Genomic DNA, 18,779 nt, shown 5'->3' with positions numbered 1-18,779 from the left:
TAGTGTTTTCTGTTGGTCATGGGGGTTGGGACTTCTTGGGGGGGGGGTGGAGTCATGAGGAGGTGTCAGAGGGGTTGCCAAAGACCATCAGAAAACAGTATTTTCTGTTGGTCATGGGGGTTCTGTGTGGGAAGTTTGGCCCAATTCTATCGTTGTTGGGGCTCAGAATGCTCTTTGATTGTAGCTGAACTGCAAATCCCAGCAACTACAACTCCCAAATATCAAGGTCTATTTTCCTCAAACTCTACCAGTATCTACATATGTGCATATTGAGTATTTGTGCCAGGATTTGGTCCAGATCCATCATTGTTTGAGTCCACAGTGCTCTCTGGATGTAGGTGAACTACAACTCCCAAACTCAAGGTCAATGCCCACCAAACCCTTCTAGTGTTTTCTGTTGGTCATGGGAGTCCAGTGTGCCACGTTTGGTTCAATTCCATCATTGGTGGAGTTCAGAATGCTCTTTGATTGTAGGTGAACTATAAATCCCAGGAACTATAACTCCCAAAGGACAAAATCATTTTTTTAGTGATGGTCACTCCTTGGGTTATTTGGTGCCAATTCGTCCAGCGGTTTTTGAGTTATGTTAATCCCACAAACAAAACATTACATTTTTATTTATATAGATATACATTATTTGTATTTTTTTAAAAATCTTGTAGCCTTACTTTCTGGATAATCCCCATAGTATTATTAATTAGGAGGCCCTTACTGATGGGTTTTTTTGGACTCTTGACAACCTTTGGGTCCCCCTCCCACCTTAATCCCTTCTGTGTGTCAGCTCCGTGTTGGGACAGATATCTCTGTTTTTCTTTGATGGAATGGGCCAATCTGGAACGGAGCCAAAGAGGATGAGATCATGTACGGAGGACTCAGGTTCCACACACTTCGGAGACGAGGAAAGGAACACGTAGCCAAGGGACGAGGGAGTTAACCTCTGCCTTTCCGAAGCGGGGAGATCTCTCCTTGCCCCCTTTTTGGCCCTTGCTGCCCCTCAAAGTGTGGCCCCGAAACCAATACGAGCAGGGTTTTGCTCTCTTATGGAGCATCAAGGAATTTGAGGAGATGACAATTGGGATGAAGAGACTTGAGAATCATAGATTCCTAGAGTTGGAAGATATCCCCAAAGGCCATCCAGTCCAACCTCTTTCTGTCAGGCAGGAAAAGCACAATCAAAGCCCCCTGATAGATGGCCATACAGCCTCTGTTTAAAAGCCTCCAAAGAAGGAACCTCTGCCGGACGCTGAGGCAATGAGTTCCACTGTGGAACAGCTCTCCTAATGTTTAAGAATAAATAAGCCTGACTTCATTTCAGAGATTTTTAGAGTCAGGGAGAGATGTCCAGCCATGATGTTGTTTCTTTGCATAAGGTTGTTTTCAGGGCATAATATTTTGTCGCTCCAGAAGGAACTCCAATGCAGGGAGGCACCACTGAAGCACTCCCGAAAGATGCCTATGCATTGTGTAAATCACTAAGTGACCATTTTACATTCCAGACATCTCCCTAAGCCAAAGGTCACTGGGTCAATAGGGAAAGAAAGGGAAGTGGCCGTCAGACCATTTGGACCACAACTCTCCAAATCCAGAAGCATACAATCATGAAGTTGGAAGTGACCTGCAAAGCTATCTCACTTCTGCCATGCAAGAAAACACAATCCAAACCCTCCTGACAGATGGCCATCCATTTTGGTCTGACCAAATTCCCCCGGTGTCACAGTGGGTTAAACCGTTGACCTGCTAAACTTGTTGACTGAAAGGTTGCAGGGGAATCCAGGGAACGGCGTGAGCTTCTGCTGTCAGCCCCTGCTTCTGTCAACCTAGCAGTTTGAAAACATGCAAATGTGAGTATATCAATAGGTATCGCTTTGGCGGGAAGGTAAGGAGCTCCATGCAGTCATGCCGGCCACATGACCTTGGAGGCATCTATGGACAACGCCGGTTCTTCGGCTCAAAAAAGGAGATGAGCACCAACCCCCAGAGTCGGACATGTCTGGACTTAATGTCAGGAGAAACCTTTACCTTTAAATGTCTTTTGACACCACTTTGAATGCTATGGGATCCTGGGAATTGTAGTTTAGTGGGGCACTGGGCATTGGAACTCATTACCTGGAGAGATCAGGAAAGCCCCTTCATTAGAAACGTTCAAAAAGAACCTTAAAACCTGGCTCTTCCGCTGAGCCTTTGGCGAGTAGGTGCACAATATGACACCACTGCACCCCTCAACGCTCTTCCCACTGGAATACACGGCCTCCAAATGGGAAGTTTAGCTTCACAACTCTTGTGTGTTTTTACGAATTCCCTGCAAATAACTTGCTCCTATTTTCATCTCATTAGAGTCTTATAATCGTTTTTATCCTGTACATGTGGCCTGCCCATTGTTATCGTGATTGTGCTTATTGGAATGTTATTTTATGACTGTGTTTATATATTTTTTCCCCTTTATGTAATTTTGATGATGTTGTTTGTTATTTATGCTCTAGTTTTATTTTGCTGTAATATGTTGTCCGGGCTTGGCCCCATGTAAGCCGCTTCAAGTCCCCATTGGGGAGATGATGGCGGGGTATAAATAAAGATTATTATTATTATTATTATTATTATTATTATTATTATTATTATTGGCAGAGAAGACTGAAGACCTTGTCAAACTACCTTGTCACAGGATTGTATAGAATTCAGCCGTGACAGTGAAAGTGGTGTCAGACCGCCTGCATTCTGCACTGAAAATGTTCCCCAAGAATCAGAGCTGAAGGACAGGAACTGGTTCAAGGCTCTGGCTGGGAAGAACTGGGAAGAGCACAAGAACATTGGAAGATGAAGATGGACCTGATCTTATGAAAGAAGGAGATAGGGATAGCTGGGAGAGACAGTGACTCCCATTCTGGGTTATAGTCCGAACTTTAAAGGAGCTGTTCAAGGTGCAGAAACCCATCTTCCTCCTCCATCGCTCCCCTCAAAATGTTCAAGTTCAACTGCCTTCAAAGTTCAGACTAAAACCCGACCTCCTCCTCCTGGGGAGGATCTTATCCTCAAGAGCGTTTTAGAAGGAAGAGAAGCAGGCAAGAGACGAAACCGGCTGAGCTTGAGGTCAATACCAAGACTGAATGATCCGAGGAGCAAATATTTGCCTTGGTCAATATTTTACCAGAGAGACAATAAAGATTGACATTGAGCCAAGCAACGCTGCAAGTACATTCTGTTTAAGAGCGGTATCTTGTGCCGGAATGTGGGCCAAGAGGCGGACGGAGCTTGGAACGATCCTTGCCTTTCCTTCCACATCTTCGGTCATGGCCTTTGTTGCTTTGAGGCATTGGAAGTAACACGGGGAGGCGGTTTTTCCTATCCAAGAAAAAGGGAGGTTTCCTTGCGTGGCATTCCTTTGTCCCTGCCCCCCCTCCGTACCACGTATGTTCTTTTCAAAGGCTAGGATCTATTATTATTATTATTATTATTATTATTATTATTATTATTAGATACATAACACAGTAAACAAGATTACTCTGCTGGCTGTTGTATTGGATCACACATTGACACTTCCCAAGTGTCTACGACTATATGATGTATTGACAAAAAATGCATGCAGATCCAAGTAGGATGGCCTTTTGCAGCTGACAGGTGGCAATTTTGTCAGCGCCAATTGTATTTAAGTGCAGGCCAAGGTCTTTAGGTACTGCACCCAGTGTGCCAATCACCACTGGGACCACCTTGACTGGCTTGTGCCAGAGTCTTCACAGTTCTATCTTTAAATCCTCATATTGTGTAAGCTTTTCCAGTTGTTTCTTGACAATTCTGCTGTCACCTGGGATTGCAACATGGACGATCCATACTTTGTTTTTTTCAACGTTCGTGAGGTCAGGAGTATTTTGCTCCAACTCTGTCATTCTGAAGTCCCAGAGTTCTTTGATGTGTTCATTTTCTGTAACTTTTTCTGGTTTGTGATCCCATCAGTTCTTTGTCTCAGGCAGATATATTTGTGGCACAAGTTCCAATGGATCATCTGAGCAATGGTGTTGTGCCTCTGCTTATAGTCCGTCTGTGCGATCTTCTTGCAGCTGCTGAGTGTTTGATCCATCATTTCGTCTGCTTCCTTCCAGAGTCTGCACTTGGGATCTGTTGTTGACTTTTCAATTCTGGCTTTGATGGCATTGGTTCTAATGGCTTGTCTCCTTTTACAAAGTTCCATATGTGAGCCATATCCATGTTTTTCCTTGTCACTTCTGCTCTCAATTTTTTCCAGTAACTGTCGAAGGAGAGCCTTCTTTTGCCAATTGTCTTCTGCTCTGCATTGTATTTTTTACAATATTCTTTCTTTGTCTTATGCACTTTAAGCAGTTTTCTACTATTGACATAATAGTAATAGTAATAATAATAATAATAACTTTATTTATATACTGCTCTATCTCCTCCTGCAGGGGGACTCAGGGCGGTTTCCAAGCAACATCAAAACATACAGAGTCACAATATAAGCAAAATACAATAACACCAACATAAGCATAGAATCGGAGCACCCCGTGGTGCAGTGGGTTAAACCCCTGTGCCGGCAGGACTGAAGACTGACAGGTCGCAGGTTCAAATCCGGGGAGAGGCGGATGAGCTCCCTCTATCAGCTCCAGCTCTTCATGCGGGGACATGAGAGAAGCCTCCCACAAGGATGATAAAAACATCAAATCATCCGGCCGTTCCCTGAGCAACGTCCTTGCAGACAGCCAATTATCTCACACCAGAAGCAACTTGCAGTTTCTCAGGTTGCTCCTGGCACGACAAAAACAAACAAACAAACAAACAAACATAGAATTACCCACCTTTCCTTACACCCATGTAGACATCACTATATGAGTGTAAGGAATAGTGGATTGTCATCAGTTGTCTTGTTTTTCTGTCCAGATCCACCAGCACTGCTTGTGTCCAGTTCACAATCCCACCAGTGTATCTGATGACGGGAATGGCCCCGGTGTTGAGAGCCTTGGTTGTATTTCCACCATTTAATTTGCTCTCCAAAACCTTTCTGACCCTTTGGATATATTCTTTGCTGACCACATTTTTCTCATGCCCATGCTTGATATTGTCCTCCATAGTGATTCACGGTCAGAGAATAATGAAAGACCCACTGACTCTGCCATTGCAATCCCTTTTCCTTACATTTGTTGTCTTTTTCTCCTGCCCTTTTAGGCCCGTTCGGAGATGGACAAGTACCTCTCGGGGCAATCTTTACCAGCGCCTGCTTTGCCAGACAAGAAATACCGCCGGGAGAGCGCCTCGGTGGTGGACGAGTATTTCTCCACTGAGAAACCCTCTCCGTACAGCGTGAACATCAACGTGATCTTGCCGGACACCACCCACCTGCGGACGGGCCTCTACCGCCCGGCCAAGCCTTTGGCCCCATTCCCTGTGGTCAAGATGGAGCCAGACACCTGCTTTGCCCAGCCCTGCTCTTCCTCCTCTTCCTCCTCCTCCTCTGTGGCCACTCAGGCCTTGCCGGACTTCACCAGCGTCTTCAGCCTGCCCCAGTCGGTGTCCGCAAGCGGCATCTTCGTCAAGCAAGAGGCACCTTCTGAGATCCCGCTCTCACTGTACCAGTTGCCCATCGGCACCGGAGGCAGCGCAGGGGAGATGACGACCATGGCCCACTCCACCTGCGGCACCACTGCAATCAGCACCATCCATGGTGTGGCCATGTCCACCGGCACCAACTCTGCTTTGGCCTCTCGGCATGCTGCCAAGCCCTTCCCGGTGGCCTCTCCGAGTGGGTTTGGCTTGCTCGGTGAATACTACCCCACGCCAAGTGTCCACTTGCCCCCGTCACCCCCCAACTCCCAGCCTGGGAGCCCCGAAAACCAGCCGGAGCTGATCAACGCCCTCTCGCCTCCACCGCCCTACGAATGCACCTTCGGGCTCAGGGCCCCTGCGCTCAACAACGGCCTCGGGACCCTCGCCCAGAGCCATGCCGTGCTCCAGACCCCCAAATACAACCGGAGGAACAACCCCGAGCTGGAGAAGAGGAGGATTCACCATTGCGACTATCCAGGTATTGAAGCAAAGCAGACCCTTTCTACTCAACAGGAGGAAACTCAGGGGCCTTTATTCACATGTATTATGCCATCTTAGGTACTGGGTGATGCCCGAGTTAAGCATTTTGTAACACTATTTATTAGAAGTAGTCAATGTTTGGTGTTGGGTTTTATGAATGGTCCCATTAGGAAATGCACAGGGACTGGGGTGAACTATAACTCCCATCATCATCTACCATTGCACCTAAGTGAACCAGTAGTTAAAGTTGATCTTGATGGGTCTGTGTGCCTCAGTTTGGTCCAGATCCATCAGCAGCGGGATTCACAGGGCTCTCTGGATGCGGGTGAACTATAACTCTCAACATCCAAGTTTGGCAGGAGTCACAAGGCTCTCTAGATGTGAGAACCGTCTTGGAAAACACCCAGAAACCTACATACAAACATATTTTCATATTTATTATAGACTAGCTTGGGGACCCGGCGTTGCCCGGGTTATTAGAGAAAGTGGGTAATGGCGGTTCTGTATGCCAAGTTTGGTCTTTATTGGTCTTTGGGTAATGGCAGCATTATTTTCAGGAAGTGAATAGATATAGATAGATAGGTAGATGTAGATATAGCTATAGATGGTTTCACAGTCATGTGCCTATAGGATTTGCATTTGCAAGAGAGATGTTTAGACTTTTCTTTTCACACATTTCTTGTGCCATGAGCTAATAGCCATTGTATGGAGCCCCCGGTGGCACAGTGGGTTAAAGCCCTGTGCCTGCAGGACTGAAGACCGACAGGTCGCAGGTTCAAATCCGGGGAGAGGCAGATGAGCTCCCTCTAACAGCTCCAGCTCTTCATGCGGGGACATGAGAGAAGCCTCCCACAAGGATGATAAAACATCAAATCATCCTGGCGTCCCCTGGGCAACGTCCTTGCAGACGGCCAATTCTCTCACAACAGGAGCTCCTGACACGACAAAAAAAAATAGCCATTGTTCCAGCTGACCAAATCGTAGATTGGAAGAAATCTCAAGGGCCATGCAGTTCAAGCCCCTTTTGCCTGGCAAGAAAGCACAACCAAAGCCCTCTTGACAGATGGCCATTTAGCCTGATCCTGGGATGTGCTGTTTCCAGACAGGAATTTAGACTCTAGTTTTTCCCCATTGCCATCCAAATACCTGCTAAATTTTCAAACTTTAGACCAGTGTTTCTTGACCTGGGGGGTAGGGACTATCGGGGGGGGGGGGTCGTGAGGAGGTATCAGAGGGGTTGCCAAAGACCATCAGACAACATAGTCATGGGGGTTCTGTGTGGGAAGTTTGGTCCAATTCTATCGTTGGTGGGGCTCAGAATGCTCTTTGATTGTAGGTGAACCGCAAATCCCAGCAACTACAACTTCCAAACGTCAAGGTCTATTTTCCCCAAACTCTACCAGTATTCACATTTGGACATAATGAGTATTTGTGCCATGTTTGGTCCAGATCCATCCTTGTTTGAGCCCACAGTGCTCTCTGGATGTAGGTGAACTACAACTCCAAAAGTCAAGGTCAATGCCACCAAACCCTTTCAGTATTTTCTGATGGTCATGGGAGTTCTGTGTTCCAAGTTTAGTTCAGTTCCATCGTTTGTGGAGTTCAGAATGCTCTTTGATTGTAGGTGAACTATAAATCACCGCAACTACAACTCCCAAATAACAAAATCAATCTCTTTCAATGGTACCAGTATTCAAATTTTGCATATTGGGTATTGTGCCACATTTGGTCCAGTGATTGAGGTCGTCTCCCTGCCCTGATCCATCATGTTTATCCTTTGCAGGTTGCCCAAAGGTTTACACCAAAAGTTCCCACCTGAAAGCGCACCAGAGGACCCACACCGGTAAGTGGGCAAGGGCGGTTACCTGCAGTGGGGACAGAGAGGCCATTAATTCTTTAGAGGAGCCCTTTGCCTATAACCAATTGCCACATCACCGGCTTTGAAAGGAGAATGCATTGCTGTCTGGTTTATTCAAAATCTATCCTGCCCCAAGTCCTAAAATTTATTGCAAGATGTACATTCTGCTGAACCATAGAGCAGGACCGACTGATGCTCTTTGGGAGGGAAGTTTGAAATGATTTCCAATTAAAACAATAACATGACAAAGAGTAACACATGTTAAGCTACTGAATCCCAAATCATGTATGTATCAATCAGTGGTTCCCAATTTATGGTCCTCTAGGTGTTTTGGACTTCACCTCCCACAATTCCTAACAGCTGGGAAAATGGCTGGGATGGGGGACACATGGCTAGTGAGTAGTATGTGTGAAAAAGATCTTGGAGTCCTCGTGGACAACAAGTTAAACATGAGTCAACCATGTGATGCAGCGGCAAAAAAATCCAATGAGATTTTGGCCTGCATCAATAGGAGCATAGTGTCTAGATCCAGGGAATTCATGCTCCCCATGCTCTCTTCTGCCTTGGTCAGACCACACCTGGAATATTGTGTCCAATTCTGGGCACCACAATTGAAGAGAGATGTTGACAAGCTTGAATGTGTCCAGAGGAGGGCGACTAAAATGATCAAGGGTCTGGAGAACAAGCCCTATGAGGAGCGGCTTAGGGAACTGGGCATGTTTAGCCTGAAGAAGAGAAGGCTGAGAGGAGATATGATAGCCATGTATAAATATGTGAGAGGAAGCCACAGGGAGGAGGGAGCAAGCTTGTTTTCTGCTTCCTTGGAGACTAGGACGCGGAACAATGGCTTCAAACTACAAGAGAGGAGATTCCATCTGAACATGAGGAAGAACTTCCTGACTGTGAGAGCCGTTCAGCAGTGGAACTCTCTGCCCCGGAGTGTGGTGGAGGCTCCTTCTTTGGAAGCTTTTAAACAGAGGCTGGATGGCCATCTGTCAGGGGTGATTTGAATGCAATATTCCTGCTTCTTGGCAGGGGGTTGGACTGGATGGCCCATGAGGTCTCTTCCAACTCTTTGATTCTATGATTCTATGATTCTATGTTTAGCCTGAAGAAGGGAAGGCTGAGAGGAGACATGATAGTCATGTATAAATATGTGAGAAGAAGTCATAGGTAGGAGTGAGCAAGCTTGTTTTCTGCTGCCCTGGAGACTAGGACATGGAACAATGCCTTCAAACTACAAGAAAGGAAATTCCATCTGAACATTAGGAAAACCTTCATGAGTGTGAGAGCCGTTCAGCAGTGGAACTCTCTGCCCTGGAGTGTGGTGGAGGTTCCTTCTTTGGAAGCTTTTAAACAGAGGCTGGATGGCCATCTGTCGGGGGTGCTTTGAATACAATTTTCCTGCTTCATGGCAGAATGGGGTTGGACTGGATGACCCATGAGGTCTCTTCCAACTCTATGATTCTGTTATTCTGGGAGTTGAAGTCTGAAACACTTGTAGGACCAATAGTCATAGAATCATAGAGTTGGAAGAGCCCAACGCCTTACCAAGAAGCAGGAAAATAGCTTTCAAAGCAATTGGTTGGGAACTACTGATCTAGATTCTGGTTGAAACCCTTAGAAGTGAAACAACTGCCTCAGGCAGCAAGGAAGGTGCCAAGTGCATTGCAATGTTCTCCAATGCCACGGGGCCAATGTTCACCTTGTTGTTTTATCAGCACGTCCCTTGTTCCCTCGTAAATCCGTTTATGGGCACCTGTCTTGGCCTTTGGGCTGTTACGCTCTGTTCAGAAAATCCTTGCTTTGTGCTGCTTTGTTATTTTTCCGTGATTGTTTTGCTGTGTGGCTTTTCCTTTGGGGGACAGAGAGAAAGAGAGTGAGTCATTTGGAGGTCTCTTCCCTTTCAATGCATGGCGTGGAGCTCCCAATGGTGCAGTGGGTTAAACCCCTGTGCCGGCAGGACTGAAGACCGACAGGTCGCAGGTTCGAATCCGGGGAGAGCGCAGATGAGCTCCCTCTGTCAGCTCCAGCTCCCCATGCGGGGACATGAGAGAAGCCTCCCAGAAGGATGGTAAAACATCAAAACATCCAGGCATCCCCTGGGCAACATCCTTGCAGACGGCCAATTCTCTCACACCAGAAGCGACTTGCAGTTTCTCAATTTGCTCCTGACATGACAAAAAAAAGTTTGAAAACAAAAAAAAAAAGTTTGAAAACTTCTGTTGTAAGGTAACAGAAATCTATGTAGCCTTGCCAGCCACATGACGTTGGAGGTGTCTACGGACAAAGCCGGCTCTTCGACTTGGAAATGGAGATGAGCACCACCACCCAGAGCCGGACGTGACTAGACTTAATGTCACCTTTACTACTACAACTACTAAAGTAGGTAAAGGTTTTCTCCTGACATTAAGTCCTTCCTGCAGAAGTGGTACATATTGATCTACTCATATTTGCATGTTTTCAAATTGCTAGGTTGGCAGAAGCTGGGACTAACAGCAGGAATTCATCCCACTCCCTGGATTCGAACCGCCAACCTTTCAGTCAGCAAGTTCAGCAGCTCAGTAGTTTAACCTGCTGCGCCACAAGGGTGGCATTATTATTATTATTATTATTATTATTATTATTATTATTAGGAAGCCTTCCAGAAGGATGGTGAAACATCAAAACATATACTATAATATAAATGGATTCCTGAACGAAATGCATACAACAAAAATACCACTTGTATAACATAAACAATAATATAATTGTCGAAGGCTTTCATGGATGGAATCACAAGGTTCTTGTGGGTTTTTTCGGGCTATAGAGCCATGTTCTAGAGGCATTTCTCCTGACGTTTCGCCTGCATCTATGGCAAGCATCCTCAGAGGTGTGAGGTCTGACCTCACACCTCTGAGGATACTTGCCATAGATGCAGGCGAAATGTCAGGAGAAATGCCAGGAGAAATGTCAGGAGAAATGCCTCTAGAACAACGTCAGGAGAAATGCCTCTAGAACATGGCTCTATAGCCCGAAAAAACCCACAAGAACCTAATAATATAATTCAACAACAGTATATAAATATGCTGCACTGTTAACCTCACAGCAACAACAAACAATATGGTGCAAAAACATCAAAACATCTCAGCGTCTCCTGGGCAACGTCCTTGCAGACGGCCAATTCTCTCACACCAGAAGCGACTTGCAGTTTCTCAAGTCGCTCCTGACATGACAAAAAAAAAGTTTGAAAACATGCAAAATGTGAGTCGATCAATAAGCACCGCTTCTGCTGTAAGGTAACATGCCAGCCACATGACCTTGGAGGTGTCTATGGACAATGCCGGTTTTTCGACTTAGAAATGGAGATGAGCACCACCACCCAGAGCTGGATATGACTAGACTTAATGTCAGGGGAAACCTTCACCTTTACTACTACTTTTCCCGTGACATGACAAAATAATAATAATAATAATAATAATGATGATGATGATGATGATGATGATGATGCATGGGGTGCTCCAATTGGTCACCACAAGAGCACCAAAGTCCACCTCTCAAAGGAGAAGTCCCTCTTCTGCCATTCTTTAATGCCCTCTGGGTTGTGTGGGTCTCTCCTGGGTTCCCTTTCCAAGCGTTCCGCCTCTGGATCTATGGGAGGCTTCCTTTCGCCTGGCTCTGGCAGCCTTGGGAGATTAAATATGTAACTGGGTCTCCGGTGGCCACTGGGCCCATTGTTTGTGGCCGCCTGCCGTGTTGCCCGGAGCAGGAGCCAGCCCGAGGGACAATGGCAGGCATTCCGCTTCCCTCCAGGAACCACTCTGGCCATTGTTTGGAAGGGAGCGCTGCCTCCCTGGGACAATGGTGCCCAAAATAGCCCTCAGGTGGTACTTCTCACCCCCTCCTTCTGTACCGTGTGCTATAAAATACTCATAAAGGGCCCTGTGATTCCTCTATAAGGGAGTCATAAAATGCAACTTCACTGCCCAAGGCTTACAAGGGTCTGGCCTGATCCGGTCGCTACCTTGCTTTGCACCTGCTTTGTGCCGGAGACAGGTGCGTGCGTGCCATTTGGAACAACCTTTGGCCATCCAAAGACTCTGGTTGCTCTTGGCTTGGCCTACCTGGTAGGGTTATTTTGAGGATAACGTAAGCTTGGGTTAGGAGCAACTGGATAAACTGCAAGTTGCTTCTGGTGTGAGAGAATTGGCCGTCTGCAAGGACGTTGCTAAGGGGACGCCGGGATGTTTTGATGTTTTACTATCCTTGTAGCCCCCGGTGGCGCAGTGGATTAAACCCCTGTGCCGGCAGGACAGGTCGCAGGTTCGAATCCGGGGAGAGGCGGATGAGCTCCCTCTATCAGCTCCAGCTCCTCATGTGGGGACATGAGAGAAGCCTCCCACAAGGATTTTTTTTTTTGTCATGTCAGGAGCAAGTTGCTTCTGGTGTGAGCGAATTGGCCGTCTGCAAGGACGTTGCTAAGGGGACGCCGGGATGTTTTGATGTTTTACCATCCTTGTAGCCCCCGGTGGTGCAGTGGGTTAAATCCCTGTGCCGGCAGGACTGAAGACCGACAGGTCGCAGGTTCGAATCCGGGGAGAGCCGGATGAGCTCCCACTATCAGCTCCAGTTCCTCATGTGGGGACATGAGAGAAGCCTCCCACAAGGATAATTAAAAAAACATCAAATCATCCAGGCATCCCCTGGGCAACGTCCTTGCAGACAACCAATTCTCTCACACCAGAAGCGACTTGCTCCTGACATGACAAAAAAAATCCTTGTGGGAGGCTTCTCTCATGTCCCCGCAGAGGAGCTAGTGCTGACAAAAGGAGCTCATCCGCGCTCTCCCCAGTTTCTAAACTCCAACCTGTTGGTCTGCTGGCACAAAAGTTTAAAAATAAAAAAGTATCCATTACAACACTTGGTGGTGTTGTATGGTGAGCTATCTTGGCGGAATATCTTGGAGGAGATCTCTGCATTAACTGCATGGGGCAACCTGAATTCAACCCCCCCTGATATCACCTAGAAAGGACGCTTGGAATATCAGAATCAACCGTTTGGAAAGTCACCATTTGGAGCAAAAACACCTCTTTTTGCCCAATGTTGATCTATTGATCTACTCACATTTTGCATGTTTTCAAACTGGTTTTTTTTTTTTTTTGTCGTATCAGGAGCAACTTGAGAAACTGCAAGTCGCTTCTGGTGTGAGAGAATTGGCCGTCTGCAAGGACGTTGCCCAGGGGACGCCTTGATGTTTTGATGTTTTATCATCCTTGTGGGAGGCTTCTCTCATGTCCCCGTATGGGGAGCTGGAGCTGATAGAGGGAGCTCATCCGCTCTCGCCGGATTCGAACCTGCGACATGTCGGTCTTCGGTCCTGCTGGTACAGGGGTTTAACCCACTGCACCACTGGGGGCTCCACCCCATGCATTGAAAGGGAAGAGACCTCCGAATGACCCACTCTCTTTCTCTCTGTCCCCCAAAGGAAATGCCACACAGCAAAACAATCATGGAAAATAACAAAGCAGCACAAAGCAAGAACTTTCTGACAGCCTGTCGGTCTTCAGTCCTGCCAGTACAGGGGTTTAACCCACTGTGCCACCGGGGGCTGTATTGTTTTATTTATTTATTTATTTATTTATTTATTTCTTGCATTTATTAACCGCTGCTCTCAGCCCTAGGGCGACTCGTTTTCTAACTGCTAGGTTGGTAGAATCTGGGGCTAACAGCGGTAGCTCACCCCACTCCCTGGATTCAAACCGGCATCGTTTCCTTCAGCAAGTTTAGCAGCTCAGCAGTTTAACCCACTGTGCCACCGGGAGCTCCACTACTCCTACTCCTCGTACTCTTCCTCCTACTGCTACTACTACTAATAATAATAATAATAACCCTGCTCCCTGCTAGAGTTAAGGGGGTGGAGGTGACTCTTGAACAAAGGAATTGGGGGGAAATGGGGAATGGGAATGCTGACGTCCTGTGTCTTTCTCCCCTTCCTGCCCAGGTGAGAAGCCCTACAAATGCACCTGGGAGGGCTGCGACTGGCGCTTTGCCCGCTCGGACGAACTCACCCGGCATTACCGCAAGCACACCGGGGCCAAGCCCTTCAAGTGCCTGGCCTGCGGGCGCTGCTTCTCCCGCTCGGACCACCTGGCCCTCCACATGAAGCGGCACCAGAACTGAACCCCTTCCTCCTCCTCCTCTCCTGGCCTCCTTCCTTCCCTCCCTCTTCCTCTTGCCTTTGCTTTGGACACAGGAACCCAGCAGCGACACTCCTGGCAGCCAGCTGATGCCACAGGACGTTCTGGGTAGAGGGGTTATTGCTCCCAGGAAGGAACAGAACCACAGGTGGGAAGCTTCCATCTCTCCCCTGGACTCTGGAGGAACGTGCTATTTATTTCTGCCTCTCTCGGCTTCCTAGGAAAACCTCTGCATCACCTTGTGCTCTTCCTAATCCTGCAGGACTTTGGTGGCCTTGCCTTGGCATGAAACGTCATCAGTGCAGAAAGGAAGACGCTCCCAAAACTCATTGGCTTGAGGTTTCCTCCAAAGCATTTTTTGCGGAGAGAGATCCGTATGCTTCGTTTTGCCAGAAGCATGTAAACAACATCCAAGTGAAGGCCTTACCTTTGGATTGTCACCTATTTCTATGAACCACGGAGGGAAATAGCGATGCAGAGAAACCGTAATGCTGTGCCTGCAGCATACAACCCTGGGATGGACTGAGAACCCTCACCTATTTTGGTGGATTTCAAAGCCTCTGTGAAAACAGGACTGAAAACAAAGCAAGGAACAATGTCTTTGTGGGATGCTTTTCTCACCGTCTCCAGCTTAAAGGCTCAACTGAACTAGATAGTACTTTCTCTCCTCTTCAACTTGAGCATTGGAAACGGACTTGCTCTTTGCTTTGAACTTTTTAGGGAGGAAGAAGACTGGATGGGCACGGAGGTGCCTTTTCTCACCCTTTTTTGACGGCCTTGGTTTTGACAAAGGGCTACATGTCCAGCTTTGCACGTGAAACCATCCTGGCATAATTGTACATTGTGTCCTTAAATCCTTCTCGACTTACGGTGGTCCTTCCAGGGGTGTTTCTTGCCCAGTTTAGTTCTGCAGAACCCAAAACAAAGGGTTGCCCAACTCTGAGGGCATGCCTCCCTTTGCTACGTACCTATTGCCTTGTGCTCATCTGTAATGCAGTGCCTTCATGAATCAGCTGGAGTTTTGGGGGAGATATGTCTATCACATTTCCCATTTGTTGCCATTAGAATAAGTACTGAATCTATTGGGAAGGGATGGATACACGAATGAAGGAACATCAAAGGGATGGTGCCTTTTTGTGCCAAGTCTTCCCTCTGCCTCTACTTTTCTGTGCCAAATTGCATCCCTCCCTTAAGAGGAAAAAATACACATTTTCTATGTAAGAAGAGCATGGGTTGAGTGTGATATCCATGCTTTTACTTACTTACTTACTTACTTAATTACTTAGGCGATCCCTCATTGGCCGAGTAGGATAGTCTTCCAGGATCAGTATTCTGGTGGGTCCGTAGGTGACTGTGGAGCCCTGTTCTTGCTCTGCATGTTTTCCCGCAGTGAGGGCATTGGTTTCCAGGTGGAAGGCGGTCTCAGTTGGGGTTGGCTTGACGCGCCTTCCTATTGGCACGTTTCTCTTTCACCCTCCTTTTGTGCCTCTTCAAATTCTGCAGCACTGCTGGTCACAGCTGACCTCCAGCTTGAGCGCTTAAGGGCCAGGGCTTCCCAGTTCAGTGTCTATGCCAGAGTTTTTAAGGTTGGCTCTGAGCCCATCTTTAAATCTCTTTTCCTGCCCACCAACATTCTGTTTTCCATTCTTGAGTTCGGAGTAGAGCAACTGCTTTGAGAGACGGTGATCAGGCATCCAGACAACGTGGCCGGTCCAGTGGAGTTGATGGCGGAGGACCATCACTTCAATGCTGGCGACCTTTGCTTCTTCCAGCACACTGACATTTGTCCGCCTGTCTTCCCAAGAGATTTGCAGGATTTTCCGGAGGCAGTGCTGATGGAATCGTTCCAGGAGTTGCATGTGATGTCTGTAGACAGTCCATGTCTCACAGGCGTATAGCAGGGTTGGGAGAACAATAGCTTTATAAGCACGCACCTTGATATCCCTAAGGATGTCCTGGTCCTCAAACACTCTCTGCTTCATTCAGAAAAATGCTGCACTCGCAGAGCTCAGGCGGTGTTGTATTTCGGTGTCGATGCAGAATGCCAGTCACAGTAAGACTCTGGAAGATCCTGGAATTGAAATCAAGCTTGCAGCAATAATACACCGGAGACAAATGATTTATTTCCTTCTTTACTCAGTCCCTCAAAGACAGTTCTAAAGTTTCCCACTTGAACACCCTATATTATAACAGCCCAACTCCCATCCGCCCTCTAGTGGCCAAACACTGTGCCCACAGTCTGTCAACTGCAATTTCTATTTCCTTCACAAAACAGTGACTTCTCCACCTCCCTTCTCTATGACAGAGAACCAAAGCAGCCAGTTCCAGGCTGATATACTGATCCTGACAGTGGGCAATTTTGACTATGTTTTTCTCATTGTGCAAAGACTGCAATTCAGGGTGTGTTCTATGCAAAATGTGTAGTTATTGTGCAAAGAAAGAACTGATTTCTGTGCAGTTTTCTGTATGGAAGATACTTCTATGCACAATTTCTCCTTTCCATATCGCTTTGTGTGAAGAAAATGCTTTCTCCTTTGCCAAAAAGGTTGTTGAATACCAGATTCCAAGGGTATCCCATTGGGATCCAATTTATTTAGGGTTTCTCTCAATACCTTTCTCAATTCTTTCTTTTCTTTTCGCCAAAATGAAAGCACAGACTCTTTGCAAACATTTGTGGCCTTCTGCCCATAATTCCCTGTTCAAAATGCTACAGCGAACACAATCAAGGGCTTCTTGGTTCACCCTGAAAGGGTGGGACTTTGTATATAGAACTGTACAGAATTTTGTATATGCAAACCAGGAGGGATAAAGAGTCCCGTGTGTAGTTATGTGTGCGAGTGTGTTTGGGAGAACCACAGAAAGGAGACCTGCAGGAGGGAAGTGTGCATTTTGTAATTTAGTCAGAATTACGTTGGCGTTTTGTAACAGGACTCTAAGGAGAACAGGAGGGAAGCATTCCTCCTTCCAAAGACTGAGGCTTCCAAATGCTTCTGCTTGGTCGTGCCCAATGGAGAGCTTTCAGAATACCACAATTCGGGTACTTTGGTGTGTAATATTGGTGGCAAAGGAATACAGGGAGGCAATATGGCCCATAGAAGTCCCAAAAAACAGTGACATATGCAGCCTATAGAGAATTTGGGGGCAAAATATTTATTGTTGTGTATTGTATGGGGCCAGTCAAGGTGTGTGGCTCTTTCTTTGAAAGTTCCATATAGCCCCTTAGCCCCTAATAGTTACCATATAAGGAGATGTATAGATACAACAGCGCTCCATGCAGTCACGCTGGCCACATGAACTTGAAGGTGTCTATGGACAATGCTGGCTCTTCGATTTAGAAATGGAGAGGAGCACCACACTCCAGAGTCAGACACAATTGGACTTAATGTCAGGGGAAAACCTTTACTGTTACCTATAGATATATACATATCTAAATGTATATGTGTGTATTTCTATGTATGCCCCAGTTGTGCAACAGGTTAAACCACTGAGCTGCTGAACTTGCTGACCAAAAGGTTGGCAGTTTGAATCTGGAGAGCGGGGTGAGCTCCTGCTGTTAGCCCCAGCTTCTGCCAACCTAGCAGTTTGAAAATATGCAAACGTGAAATCAATAGGTACTGCCTTGGTGGGAAGATAATGGCACTCCATGTAGTCATGCTGGCCACATGACCTTGGAGGCATCTACAGGCAACACCAGCTCTTTGGCTTAGAAATGGAGATGAGCACAACCCCCCTGAGTCCGACACAACTGGACTTAGTGTCAGGGAAAAATCTTTACCTTTACCTATAGATATATACATATCTAAATGTATATGTATTTATATGTATGTATATGCATACACAGGAGCCCCCAGTTGTGCAGCAGGTTAAACCACTGAGCTGTTGAGCTGTTGACCAAAAGGTTGGCAGTTTGAGAGCGGGGTGAGCTCCTGCTGTTAGCCCCAGCTTCTGGCAACCTAGCAGTTCGAAAACATGCAAATGTGAAATCAATAGGTACTGCCTTGGTGGGAAGGTAATGGCACTCCATGCAGTCATGCTGGCCACATGACCTTGGAGGTGTCTACGGACAATGCCGGCTCTTTGGCTTAGAAATGGAGATGAGCACAACCCCCGTGAGTTGGACACGACTAGACTTAATGTCAAGGGGAAACCTTTACTTATATGCATATATGGTATCCGGAAACACTTAATGCATCAGCACCTTTACCCAGATAGCGGGAATAGGTAAGCGACACGTTAGTTTCCCTTGAGCTAGCACAAAGATTCATACCGAAGTCCAGAAGCAAAGAAAGGATTCGTTCCTTTTCGCCTCACAAGGAGAGCCATGACTCTCCTTTGGTGGCATTAAATGTAATGGTTGGGAGCATTGCATATAAGACTAGGATGTCTTTGGAAGAAGGAATCTTTCTCCTCTGCCATTTTTTTATTTACTAAAAAGAGAAAATAAAATACAAACAAAACATCCGGGTTGTGAGTTCCAGTAGGAGCTCTGTGTGTATATTGTTTTTTTGGAATTTATATATAAAACAGAATAAAAGATTTGTATCATTCAGAATCATGCGTTATGTGTTGTGTTTACAGTGCCAGGTTTCTTCAGAAGAGGTTTCTACCGCCTCCTTTTGAGGCTGAGAGAGTGCAACTTGCCTGAAATCCACATCTGAAACAGGATCCGAACCCAGGTCTAACCTAACCGTTGACCTGCCAGGCATTTTCTAGGCTGAAGA

General features: G+C 46.7%; 1 protein-coding gene across 1 annotated transcript in view; it reads left to right on the top strand.

The window, feature by feature from the left end:
• LOC132762904 (Krueppel-like factor 5) overlaps window positions 1-17,319 on the top strand; it is a 31,706-nt gene extending 14,387 nt beyond the window's left edge. Inside the window, exons 2-4 of the mRNA XM_060756144.2 lie at window positions 5,167-6,022; window positions 7,808-7,867; window positions 13,863-17,319. Of these exons, the coding sequence (XP_060612127.2) occupies window positions 5,167-6,022; window positions 7,808-7,867; window positions 13,863-14,041 (1,095 nt within the window). The 3' untranslated portion in view covers window positions 14,042-17,319. The remainder of the gene's footprint in view (window positions 1-5,166; window positions 6,023-7,807; window positions 7,868-13,862) is intronic.
• The last annotated feature ends 1,460 nt before the right edge of the window (window positions 17,320-18,779 follow it).

Source organism: Anolis sagrei, chromosome 10, assembly GCF_037176765.1.
Source record: "Anolis sagrei isolate rAnoSag1 chromosome 10, rAnoSag1.mat, whole genome shotgun sequence".
Classification (NCBI taxonomy): domain Eukaryota; kingdom Metazoa; phylum Chordata; class Lepidosauria; order Squamata; family Dactyloidae; genus Anolis; species Anolis sagrei.
This window is presented reverse-complemented; position numbering and strand designations above follow the sequence as displayed.